This window comes from Anarrhichthys ocellatus, unplaced genomic scaffold, assembly GCF_004355925.1.
Source record: "Anarrhichthys ocellatus isolate YVR2014 unplaced genomic scaffold, GSC_Weel_1.0 scaffold10, whole genome shotgun sequence".
NCBI lineage: Eukaryota > Metazoa > Chordata > Actinopteri > Perciformes > Anarhichadidae > Anarrhichthys > Anarrhichthys ocellatus.
Genome location: NW_022280040.1, coordinates 374,221 through 386,933, shown reverse-complemented (window position 1 = coordinate 386,933; position 12,713 = coordinate 374,221). Strand labels below are relative to the sequence as shown.

At 43.0% G+C, this 12,713-nt stretch overlaps 1 protein-coding gene across 1 annotated transcript in view; it reads left to right on the top strand.

Annotated features, from left to right (window-relative positions):
• The window catches only part of ofcc1 (orofacial cleft 1 candidate 1), a 79,600-nt gene extending 67,547 nt beyond the window's left edge, over positions 1-12,053 (top strand). The window contains exons 21-23 of the mRNA XM_031850285.1: positions 5,445-5,642; positions 11,060-11,198; positions 11,379-12,053. Of these exons, the coding sequence (XP_031706145.1) occupies positions 5,445-5,642; positions 11,060-11,198; positions 11,379-11,452 (411 nt within the window). The 3' untranslated portion in view covers positions 11,453-12,053. The remainder of the gene's footprint in view (positions 1-5,444; positions 5,643-11,059; positions 11,199-11,378) is intronic.
• The last annotated feature ends 660 nt before the right edge of the window (positions 12,054-12,713 follow it).

The following is a 12,713-nucleotide window of genomic DNA, read 5'->3' as shown; positions in this document are numbered from 1 at the left end:
TGCGGTGGTTGATGGAGTTGTTTTGAGCATATATGCCATTTCTATCAGGCATACAACTCAGAATGCTTCTATTCTGAATCTATTATCACAAAAGAATATTTGGTTCAACAATCCAGCATCCCTAAACAGTTTCCATTGTCCTGAGATTATTTTTAATGTACTTGACACAGAAGAATGTTCCTTTCCCTCTTAATCTTAAACCAGTCATTAATGAAGAACATCATGGACACCTTTAGGCCTCATCCATTGCTGTGTGAGTTGACTACCTGGTTCCTCCACGTTTGTGTGAGGCAAGCCTGGCCTTGCTTCATATGCTGCAGTGGTCCAGATGGGCCCACCAACAACCAGAGCTGCTCAAACAGACCCAGACACTTTTGTGACTCAGATTTGGTTAATTTGATACATCAAAATGTATTAACAGAAGATTGGTTAATAAGCAGGTGACTCGGCACCTTATAAAACATTCAAAGGCTATGTGTGAATCAAAATGATTCTTTCTACATAGGACGCTCTACTTAAGGTCTAGAGTCATTATAGCACGATAGTACCAGCCTATAAAGCCAAGTCCAAAAACAGATAGCACCATCCAAACAGCCATGGCCAAACAGCCTTCCTTCACTTCCTTACTCTAAATCCAGCCTCCTCCAGGTATTAGCACTTTGCCGCATTCAGCCCTCTCCTCACTACAGCTATCAATCTGTCCTCAGCCACAGCACAAGCTGCACATCCAGCTCCATTGCTGATACCGCCAGAACCAGCCACAGCCCCATCCCAAGTACCAGGTGCAGAACCAACACCATTCTCTGTTTGTTTTTTTTTCCCAAATCTAAACCTACATCCCCCACTCAACGGACCTCCAATCTCGTCCCTAGTCTCGGTCCCAACCGTAGTCCCAGCCACAACAGGGGCTTCCATGTGCGACTGACACATAAATAACCAAGCCTGTCCACCACCCAGGCAAATTCAAATGCACCTGTCAAAGTGATGAAGCACCCGCCCGCAGGGAAGCATTGTTTACATTTTCACTCCAGTCTTCGCAAAAGTGAGATTCTAATTATTTTCACACTGTAAATTAAAGCCAAGTGGGACAGAACTACAAACCAAGAATGATCATGGAAGTGGCAGGAGAAAGCCCCAGCCGGTAAAGGGTTGGAAACTGAAGAGAGTGTGTGGATGGTGGACAGAGGGATGGTCAGCAGCTTCTTTTTTTTTTTGTAAGAGGAGAGATAGCTAGAGAGACAGAGAGGAGAGAAAAGGGAGGCATTCACATAGGCAGTGCAGCAAGTCTCACTTCTGTTGTGCTCATTACAGACAGGGTCTGGAGAACTTCAACCAACTGGAATACATTATGCCCTCACATTTCATACATAATAATGTGCCAAAAATGTGCTGCATTATTTTTCATACCAGTGGACACGGAGAGAGAAAGAAAGACGGAGAGAGAGAGAGAGGTAGAGAGACGGAGAGAGGGGAAAGATTTAATTAGTCCATGGGAACATGCAAATGGAAGGTAAAATTAGACAGAGGAAGGGAGACCTGGGGAAGAGAGAGTGCACGAATGGTAATGATGGCTATCTAGTTTGGATCAATCATTAAAGGATCGGGGGACTGACAGGCCTGTTCGTGCCCACGCCTTAGGCTCCTGTCCTGGACAATCGCCAGCCTGGCTCAGTCTGCCTGGCCATAGAGACTTCTCCTTCTCTCCTCCCTTCAGTTCAGTCACACACACACACGCACATGTACATACAGTGTGTGCTCATACATCACACACAAATGCATTCAAACACACATGCATACTCACACTCCCAATAAAAGCTTAATATTTAATGCCTATGGATAGCTCACTCTGGGGCCTTGTTAGTTTGTGTTTATTAATCAGCGATGCGTCCCCCCTTCTGGTAGTCTTCTCAAAATGGTGGATTAAAGCGCGCATGAGTTAAATACGGGTGAGTTTGCTCGCTCGGCATGTGATTGCTTTCGCATTTTGACACAGTGTTTTGATTACCGTTTGAAGACGGCAAAGTTTTCCACATGGGGTCAAGTCCTCTCAATGTCCTCTTTTAATAATGGTCAACTCTAGACACCGTGTTTATGTCCGACATGTAACACAATGGAGGAAAATGTCAGACATTGATATTTGTGACAGTCAAGGACGTATGAGACACGTATATAAAATACGCTGAATCTACCCCAGACACAGCTATTACTAGACCAGTCTGTCACCCAATGAAAAATGACTATTTAATTCCCAGAAACTGTCTGCCCTCTTTTTAGCTGTTAGTTGCAAGCTAAAATCCCAATTTAGGTATGAATATGGGTCACTTTTTTTATATGTAACACAAAAGAATATCCTGTTAAAAATGTAGTGCATTTATCCTTTTGTCTCTGAGGCAGTGTTGGCCTCAAACTAACAAAACGGCAAAGGAATTCCAAATCCATCTCATGACTGACATGTGCACACACTTGAATTAAAATGATTGACAGGCCAGTCAAATGTTATTACAAGTCACAGTGCATTTTTAGAAATAAAAGCTATCCAAAGACGCCTCTATTTAAGTATTGATTGCTTTTATTCTGCATTCATATGTGGTATGTTATGATTTGGTTGGTGTGAAATCGCATCCTCTCCCAGAAAGACAGGCAGACTATATTTGTGAACCATGGAGCCATGTCTGCAGCTGTGCCATCTCCACTTCCTGTGCCCCTGTCCCTCCCTCCCATTATTCATGTGCATTTGCGGTAATGTCTACAAATCCTGAAATTTATGTCCCTGCTGGAAAACATGGTTTGCCGTTTATAGTCCCCCGCTAAAAGAAATAAGGCCCGTCTCTCCTGATGCAAGTCAAGGGACTGATGCAGACTCTATCAGATTTATAAATACAGACCCCAACAATAAATCCCGGCTTGATTGGGTTTGAATTGGGTTAGCTCACTTGAATGCTATCTGCTTAACCCACAGCTGGCCTGTCTGCTCCATGCAGGCATTGGACCTAAATCAGTCACTTAGTGCTATCAAATGGAACAATGGTGGAGTGGAGAGAGCACTCAAGCTAGGGCTAGAAGCCAGGCTAGCACCATAACGCAACACAACAGACCAGAACAGAGTAGTGTAGAGCAGACAGGCCCTCTAATGCTCTTTCCTTTTTTGTGTCTCAGCAATGATGCATCCTGAGAGCCATGGTGCATTGCATGAAATGGCATCACCCAAACCGAACACACAAACACCTTTTCAAGCTTTTGTCTAGTCTTGTCAACTGGATTTCACGTGCTAATTAGCGTAGGATGGTGGCATGGCTAACATTGAAAAAAAAAAAATCTATTTTCATGCAAGCCAAAATACATACACATACACAGCACACTGGGGTATTTAAGCAGGTGTGTGTAACCAAAGTGACTTTGAGTACAGAGGCTGAATACGTGGTGTTTCTATCACCACTGTACAGCTTGCTTTATGAAATCCAGGACTGGGGCCTTAACCGGGTCATAGGCACACTTCCTGTGACCAGCACAGCGGGAAAGAATGTTTTCTTACCCGGTTCTCTTCACATTTGTCACTTTAAATGTTTATGATTTCTGACTTTATGATGAACAAGCTGAGGACCCCCATATAGGAAGAGATCAAGGATTTTCTACACACTCCTATTTGTGTTTCCTCATAAAGAAAAAAAACAGCAAATCAACATACACACTATCCAAACAGAGTGATTGCTGCCTAGCAGAGGTGCTGATTACTTAAGGAATTCAGGTAATCAGTTTCCCCCAGTGTGAGCCGAGGCCAAGCTAGAGGCAAGTTGAGGCGATTTCACTAATGAGCGTCTTAATTAGCGTTGAAGAGATGCATCCCCGCGTCCCCCCTTACACACATGCACACACACCTTCTTTAAATGTTCTCAGCTGCTCCTGTCCCTCTCTCTTTCTCTCTCTGCACTCGTGACTCTTTGACATTTTGACAATGAGGTCCTTTCTACTCATGGGGCTGCCTGGTTTGCAGTTTATGCAATGTCTCTAATTACGAGTGGGGTAATGGCTCCCACTGTTTTCTCGGTGAAGTGCCTAGAGTTGTGTTTGGCTAACCATTTGTAAGTGTGGGGTGACAGCGATACACCACCAAATTAAACCTCTCCTTCAGCTTGACCCTGCTACTCACGGCCCCCTGAATGAGTTTGCCTTTTTCCTTTTTCTGTATTTTTAGACGAATCATAATTACGCAGCCAATTAGAGGGTCACCTTGAATTTTAGAAACTACTTGAAAAACGTCCTCTTTATTGCTCCAACTTTGTGTGTGTGTGTGTGTGTGTGTGTGAGTGTGCGTGCGCGCGTGCGGCTTAGTGGGTGTGTGTGCATGAGCTGTTCCGAGTCTGTGGTGTAAAGGTTAAAGTTTGAATTGTGGCCCATGTGGCTGCCTATAGCACATGCAGGTACACATACAAACACACTCATAAAAAGTCTTTTACACACACACACACACAACTGAAACCATGCACTCACTGAGGCCTTAAAACAGGGAACTCCCTCTGCCTGGCAGTCTGGAGCATGAATTGGGATTTACGAAGGTCACAAAGCAGTTTTGTCATATTGTCATTACATTTACTCTTGGAGCATATGGATTTACAACTCTGTCTTTTAGTAAATACAATGATGTATAAGCTCTACCGTGATGTATGTATCAGCACACATTCAAGCATTCACCGGCAGACACTATCGGAGAGGGAGAGAGCTTCCATGATCTTCACACATGGATGACTTCGAGTTACATGACCTATATAACATGTTACACACTCCGCTTGCTCCCCGTGTCTCACCCTAATACAGAAGGGCAGCGCATTACAGGTGTGTAAGCTCCCAACACACACACACACACACACACATACACACAAAGAGTCATAAACAAGCCAGCCAGCCGGATTATACATATGTATGCATGATCACAAACACAACCTGTCTCTTTACCTGCCACAGATCAGGCCCCATAGGACTCATGCACTGCTAGGAATTAGCGTGCTGATGTACTGTACGCGAGTGGTGCTTATCTGGTGGCTGCAGTTGTATGTAATTAAAATGAACATCTCAGCAGTTTACAAGGTGAGGTTCAGGCTGATTTTAACATGCTGTACATGGGTTTTCTCAATGAAATAAAGTTACAGACACTTATATTTGTGTAGGATTTTGACCGAATGTACCGACTGTATATTTTTCACATGCACTCGACATACACTGTATCATCCCTCTTACTTACATTACCCGATTCTATTTCAAAGCATTTCTTTAATATCCTCTCAGATTTTCCAACAACATAACTTGTCAATGCAATACTATTCAGCAGCCCACCTTGAAGCCTTGCATATCAGAGCTTTCCACAAACTTTTGGACAAACCCACAACAAAGAGTTTTCAGTGCCTGCTCTCAATATATCGCTATCTCCCTTCGTGTTTGTGCATGATTAGGTGGCAGTCTATGACTATATCTGGACAGTGGAAGACCCATTGGCAGGCGCTGCAGCTCCTACCGATCTCCCAAGGGAGGGTGCAGCTCTACCAGAGGGCGAGACCAGCACCCATGTGGCAGTCTACACCCTCTACCTAAGTGGGCTGAAACAAAGATACAGGCACTTCCTCCGACAACCGGATGGGGCTATCATTGAGGTGGGATATGAACATCTTGTATACAAAATATTTTGACTATATACTTTAGTTTACAATGAATACACTGCAATATGAAAAAGGGTACTTTTAGAAGTACACTGTATGAATTATCTGGCCACAAATAACATTAGATAGAGCACATATCAGCTGCACAATCCTCTAAACCAGTTGTTTTCATAAAAGAAAATAAGCTTTAATTCCCATCTGCGTCTGGATCTGCATCGAGCTGAGTTTTGTACAAGGCCCTTCTCCAACTGAAGTTTGCATCTTAAGATAAAGACAAATGAAGAGTGGCGGACAAAGAAAGAGAGAGGAAAAGGGTGGAGAAATGAGTTGGAGGTTCGGAAAACACTCCCTCCTTTCCTCTCTCCTCTCTCCTCTGTCCTCCGTCCTTTCTAAGAAGGGGAGGGCAGAAATGGATGCATAAAGTAGTTCCTTATTCTGCTTTCAGAACAATAAAAAAGACAACAGTACAGCTCTGTGGTCTGAAAGGGTGAACAACCATGACAGATTAGATTTTCTTTCCTCGGGTAAAAACAGATTTTAAATGATTTCTTCTTTTCAAACCAAAAATGTCAGGATTTGCCCTGAGAAACAAATCGAGACTCAGTTCATCATGTGAATACAACTGTTACTTACTACAACTAAGTCAACAAAACTCACCTTTTTCCGTCTCTTCTGCCAGTAACAGCCATGTACAATCTATATGGCATGTTAAAGATCCCAGCGCCTCATTCTATGTAACACTTTGTGATGAAATGTAACTTTTGACAGCAAAGAAAGCACACAATGCTGCCTCGCTGCGCCCTGCGTTGTAATTATTGTCACATTTATTTAGCTCCTCGTCCTTCAAGCACCTGCAAGACAGGTCAGAAACACACGGATCCACCGATTGTTGCCTAATTATAAAAGTAGCGCTTTGTGACTCCTGCTGCAGTAGCAAGAAGTCATTCCTTTCCTCGATCATTTCTGTCAGTCGCCCAAGAGCAACCTGGATCATCCCAACAAAATTAATATTTTGATGTTTGAATGTCAGAGGAGTGAGGAAGGAGGGGGGGGGGGGGGGGGTATAGGCGCTAACAATTAGCTCTGAGGCTCTTTTGCGTTCTAATGGTTCTCCGTCATAATTTGAGTGATGGTGAGCTTATGTGAGTAAACACACAGCATGGTATATTTATTACTGGTATCGCACTGTCTGGGTGTGTATGTGTGCACATGTAGCCTCTAGACCTGTGCATAGCAGATGAGACATCTGGGTGGATTGTTCATAGCCAAACAGCACACAGTCGTTGACACAGACAAACGCACACAGATCTTCACTTCTTGTGGAAAAAAAAAACCTGTTATGAAAATATCATACACAATTGCAGATGCCGACGACGCAAATTTAGTACACTCATAACCCCAACACCCGAAACATTACCTAACTGGGAGTAAAAGAATGAATTCCTGCCATTTCTGCTATCCAAAATCATTACCGCTGTGCTGACTCTCTATTCTTTAAACTGTGAAGGGAGTTTCATAGAGGCCACCTTAAGTGAAAGATAGGTGTTACTGTCCTTGGAAAAAACACACACACACACACACTCTATCGCTCTGTTGCTCTCTTTTCTCACACACACCGTGTCCCTTGGGTGTTGCTGTCTGTTCCTTGCAACGTAACAGGCAGGGACCTCCAGTAGCAAGAGATGCCGATGGCATCCTCTTTCACCCGCTGGTAGTGGGGAGCGATAACACCGACGCGCAGCATCGCCGAGAGAGCACTATGCCATTCCCCTTGGCCTCGCAGCGCGGACCCCCACTTTACATATTCAAAACTAATCCTCTCCTGAATATATAGACTGGTGTTTTTTTTATGTATAGAGCAAGATCCAGGAATCACCAAAGGGCATCCCCAGCACTCGGAAGAACACTTGAGCTGATTTTATTAGCGCTTTATATAATTCTGGCAGCGGTACGCACACTGCGACAGGGTGCTGTGTACAAACTGGCCTTCAGATGTAAGGTGACAGCTCCTCGGAGAGAAACTTCTACAAAAATTAAATAGATAAAAAAAATATATAGCATGAAATAGAAAAATGCTCTACTACTGCATGCGATGCAGTGACCATAGTAATGCAGAGAAGTTGCTCTCTGTTCTTTATTTATGACATTTTAAAGCAATTTTTATGGGTTTTCCTGAATAGGCTTATTACTATATTCACTTATCCAATAGCACGTTTCATGGTGATGTATTTACACTGCTATGTTACTAGACTAAGTATTATATAGCAGGAATCCAATTCATTTTGGCAATAAAAAAAGAATGTCATTTGTTTTACTTTCAGCCAAATATGCTGATGTATGTACAGTATGTATATAAAAGCCGGTGTGGAAATATCAAATATATACCTATCAGTATCATTATTTTTTTATCAACATGTCAATTCAGAACATGCAGCCTACTCTGCACAGATTTTTTTTTCCTGCTTATCATTATTAGTAGTAGTATCTACAATATGTTCATTGTTTTCTATATTCTGATGTGAAATATTGATTTTGTCTGCGTAGATGACAGTTGAAATAGGAGGACGACAGTGACAAAAAGACATCATTCTACCGTGTATTAACATGACTCCTCTCTCCCAGTTAAGTAAAAAAAGACTAATCCTACTTAAGGAGTCTGTTTCCATTTACTGAGGAAATATTGACAGACGGCTCATTTCCTTTAAAGAGCTCTGTTGTCTCAGGCAGTGTCCTGGCCGCCAGTGCCCCGAAGGACCCGCTCCTCCCTTAGACTAACATGACCATAGCTCAAGGGGCCAGCTGCTCTGCAAAATACACGCAAATTTACATCCAAAATGTGTCTAAACGAACACATTAAAAAGCAAGTCCTGGAAGAAGTGCCCTGAGCTATAGACACTGTTAGACACTGTTTGAACGTAACGGAACAGCGAGGTGTGCCCTGTTTGATTTGCTGGAGAGTGAGAAACTGAGCAAGAGTCATGAGAAACTAAATATTTCCGTTGTTTATTCAGCCATCATTGAAGCAGCAATGTTGACTGAAAGTTTTTTTTTTGGTCTTTCGGTGTTGCGTCGTTAGCGAGAAGTAGGAGCGCAGTGGAAGGAGTTGTGGGTGTGTAGTAAAAAATATAACGATAATGAAGTCTTTATTGACTTGCATATTGAATTCTGTTTAAAGAAAGTTAATATTAATGATCCATCATATGCTCCCATTCAGCGCGTTGCCCAGGGCAGGTGTTTGTAATATTGACCATGTTGAAGGAATCTTCTCGCTGAATCACAACAATACAAAAAGTTAAAGCTACGTTCCCGTCAGTGTGCTCCAATAAAAGACATTAAAGGTAAAGTGAGGTGTAGCTTTTCAAACACTCATTACCTATAAACAGATGTTCCCCAGCTGCCAACTCGCAAAATGCACTGCTGACAACAACTGTTAGGGCCGAAATTATGCAGGGAAATGCATCTATATAACCTAGGACCTTCAGAGAAGGCCTCATAACCACTCTGTCTGAGGAAACAAGATGGCTGATGTAGAAATTAATGCAGGCAAAGTCATTATCTTCCCTCCTAAAACCACAGTGGGTTTATGTCCCCCTGTGTCGTTTTTTCTCCGGGGCTAGCATTTAAGTGTCGATGGACTTATAAAAAGATAGGACAAGCCAACTGTGCCCCTTTTGTCTCCTCTCCTCCATCTGGGAGGCAGCAGCATATGCAAGAACTGGCTCAGCTTCTGTAAAACTTCCATTAAAGATGCACAACTAAGGCTCTGCCAGCTTGAATATTACCTCTCTCCGCAAATTATTTATGGCTCGGAAAAAGCGCTGATGATGAGCATCTCCAGCGACTTGTATAAATAAAAACACTATTCTCTGCAATTTCAGCTGTGTTTAGTTTTTCTCTCCTTTTTTTCGGGGGGGGGGGGGGATGTGCTTAACCATTTGCAGAAACAAAAAGTATGCAGTTTATTCACATAGTAAGGTTTTAAGTGTATGGCATTTCATTATCATAACCTCAGCAGGGAGGACTGTGTTGTATTATGCATGTTTTGTATAATTAAGGAGAGGATATCCCCTTATAGTTTGTCGATTTTTATAATAACGGTGACAAAGCTGATAATTGCGATGATAATACTGACGGTTGGTGATGACCAGAGGATATGAGAAATGGAAGGCGAAGCACAGAGGGTTGTGCTTTCATGAGGGACACCTCATCATCATGATATGCCATCAAATCTCTCATTAACAAGGAGCCTTTGTCTTGTCTTTGCATGACTCAGCCCACCGCCCGTCTGCACATGGCCACGACTCTTCGCCGGACCAATATTGACCTAATTTATCATGCGGAGAATATGAAGAAGTTAACCTTTGGAAAAAAAAAAAAATAGAAACACCTTGCAGCAACATTAATTGACAAACCGCATCAATTCTCCCTCCTACCCCTCTTTTGTAATTACTCTGCTGCACATTTGATTGCCGCTGCGGAGCTGAGGACCCACGCTTCATTTGCCGTGAGGTCATCGGCAGCCCTCAGAAATATGAATATGATTTATACAGGAAGTGAGTGTGATCTCTATGCGTTGTGAGTGATGTCTTTTCTGCCTGTGTGTCTGTGGTTACGAGAGACACAGAGAGGGAGAGAAAGAGGGGGGGAATGTCCTTGGCTTCATACTGTATGTTGCATGAGGAGATTAATGCCTCCCTGGCAGCTATATCTGCTTAGCAGGAGGACTTCTCCAAAGTACATTGCATGATCTGACAGGTTTATACTAGTTTTAGGTAAAGAAGCACTCTGTGGCACATTTTTCAAGTTTGCTCAATTGCTGCTCTATCTGTGTAATTTGCAACTTTAGAAAAGTGCTAGCCTACCTTTTGACTACTTGATGCTGTTATCAAATTTAGAGCTGATGAATGTGTGGAAAGAATGCAGACATCGTTTTGAATCAACCCATCTTTTTCTTTTTAAATGTCTGCTCATTAGTTATTTGAATGTATTTCCTTATATATTTATAGCTTAATCTTTCATTTGATCATGGATTATACCTGTGAGATTTAAGTTGTATTTCATATCACTGTACATACAGTAAGTAGGCCAACCCAGAGTTGTGGGAGCTGTTTCCCCTCTGGGACTGGAGGTAGTGTGTCATATAAAGTCTCCATTTCTGCTTCTCCTCCAAGTTCAGCACCAGGACAGAGGTAGAGACTATGCATGACAACACTAGTCGCAGGCCTCGAGGAAAATAGCAGTTCTCCTGCCAATCTCACTCACTGTCATCCAAGTTCAACCTGTGCTTTGCGATGCTTGATGCATACGGCCCCTTGGGTGTCCTGAAACAGTCCATGCACTGTTCATTTGTTGTTTAGCTTCTGTTCATGTTGCCCTGCTGACTCCCGCGACCCGTGCGTTTTGTTCTGAAGGTGATTGGTGACGTGGAAGGGTCGGACAGGGCAACCAGGATGGTGCCCTGCGCGGGTGAGGCCTCGGCCATTCAGCGAGAGGACAAGGAAGACGCAAGTTCCCCGCACCAGCTACGGAAACGGACGAAAGTATTTGGCCGTGAGTGTTACATTTCAGAGCACACAAAGTACACATTCAATAGTCCTTGTCACCTCACCTCATCTCTCACACAAACACACACACACCCTGTGACCCTCTTACGTGTGTAAACCTTTTTCCTATACCTGCTGTTTGTTCAGCAGAATTTGCACAGTTTCATCAGGTGTTTCGTTCCCTCAGGGTCCAATCGTGTTGAGCCAGTAGGAGGAAGTGGGTGTGGCTCCAGTTTTGCGCTGCAAGACCTCAACCAATGAAAGCAAAGCAAAGGAAGAAATAGTTGGACCCTAAACTAATGTAAGTCATCTTATCAAGCGTCTGTTTGACTTGAGGCCTCTGCAATATACTGCAGTAGTTGTTTTTGCTTTTTGTATAGTTTGTAGTTTGTATAGTTTGTAATATCAAAAACACTGATTCAAATTTGCTGTATTGCTGCCAGCAGCTGGAAAATGTGGTACAAAGGATCTCACAAACTTTTTTCAATAACTTTTTTTCTCAGTATGAAATTTGTGTAGCAATTCCTGGGCACAACACCTTTTTACAGCCTCGTTGAAAGTGGACTCGTCAGAATAACAGCAACCAAAAACAGTATTGTAAACTATTTTGTTCTGTCATCCCCCAGCAAGTAAACACAAATAGTATTTGTGAACTAGTTTGTAACCTAATAAACACTGTCCAGCAACACTTCCAGTGAATGCAGGTTGTTAGGTGTTCAGCGCTGTCTCAACACATTGAAAAATGAAGATTCTAAAATTCACTAATCAGAACACGAGTGATAAAATATCAATATTGGCCTCACATTAAGCAGGATAATATTCAGGCCGGCTTGATTTGTATTGAATATGTGTCTGCTAGCCGGTGCTCAGTGTAATGAAGTGGCTCACAAATCAGGCCATAATGGCTGCCTACTTACACATATTGCTTAATTAAAGGTTGTGAGCTTATTAGCATGTGTCTCTGGCACAGGGCGCAGGGAGATGGGAATCGGGACTGATGTCGTTGAGGGCCAGGCTTTAAAGGTTTTATAGATGGCTAACCTATCATACTAAAGCCATAGCCCCCACCCCTTTCCCTAAGATCGGATCTTAATAACCTGTCATTTTCATTGACGATGATTCGCCTTTATGGGCAGCCATTACAGATCAAGTTCTCGGTCTTGTTGGATGGCGATAGCGACCATTCGCGCCCGTCATTATCAGAAAACACACCTTACTTTGGCCTTGAAGTTGCTTTTCACCTCCGTGTTTAAACCATCCCAGCCATGGCCCGGGGGTGCACAGTGCATATGGACACACATTCTCTCTCACACCTAACGCCTTTGTTTCTGATCATCAGCGGCTCTGATGGAGACGCGGGCCTCCCCGGCCTGAAACATTTAGATAAACTAGACGACACGGCTCAAGATTTATCAGTCCATTTGCAATACAAAATGAGGAAAGCACAACATGTAGGCATAATTACACAGGGATTTCATTGATTGTTTGTGTCCACTGTGTGCCAACGCTCAACAGATAATGA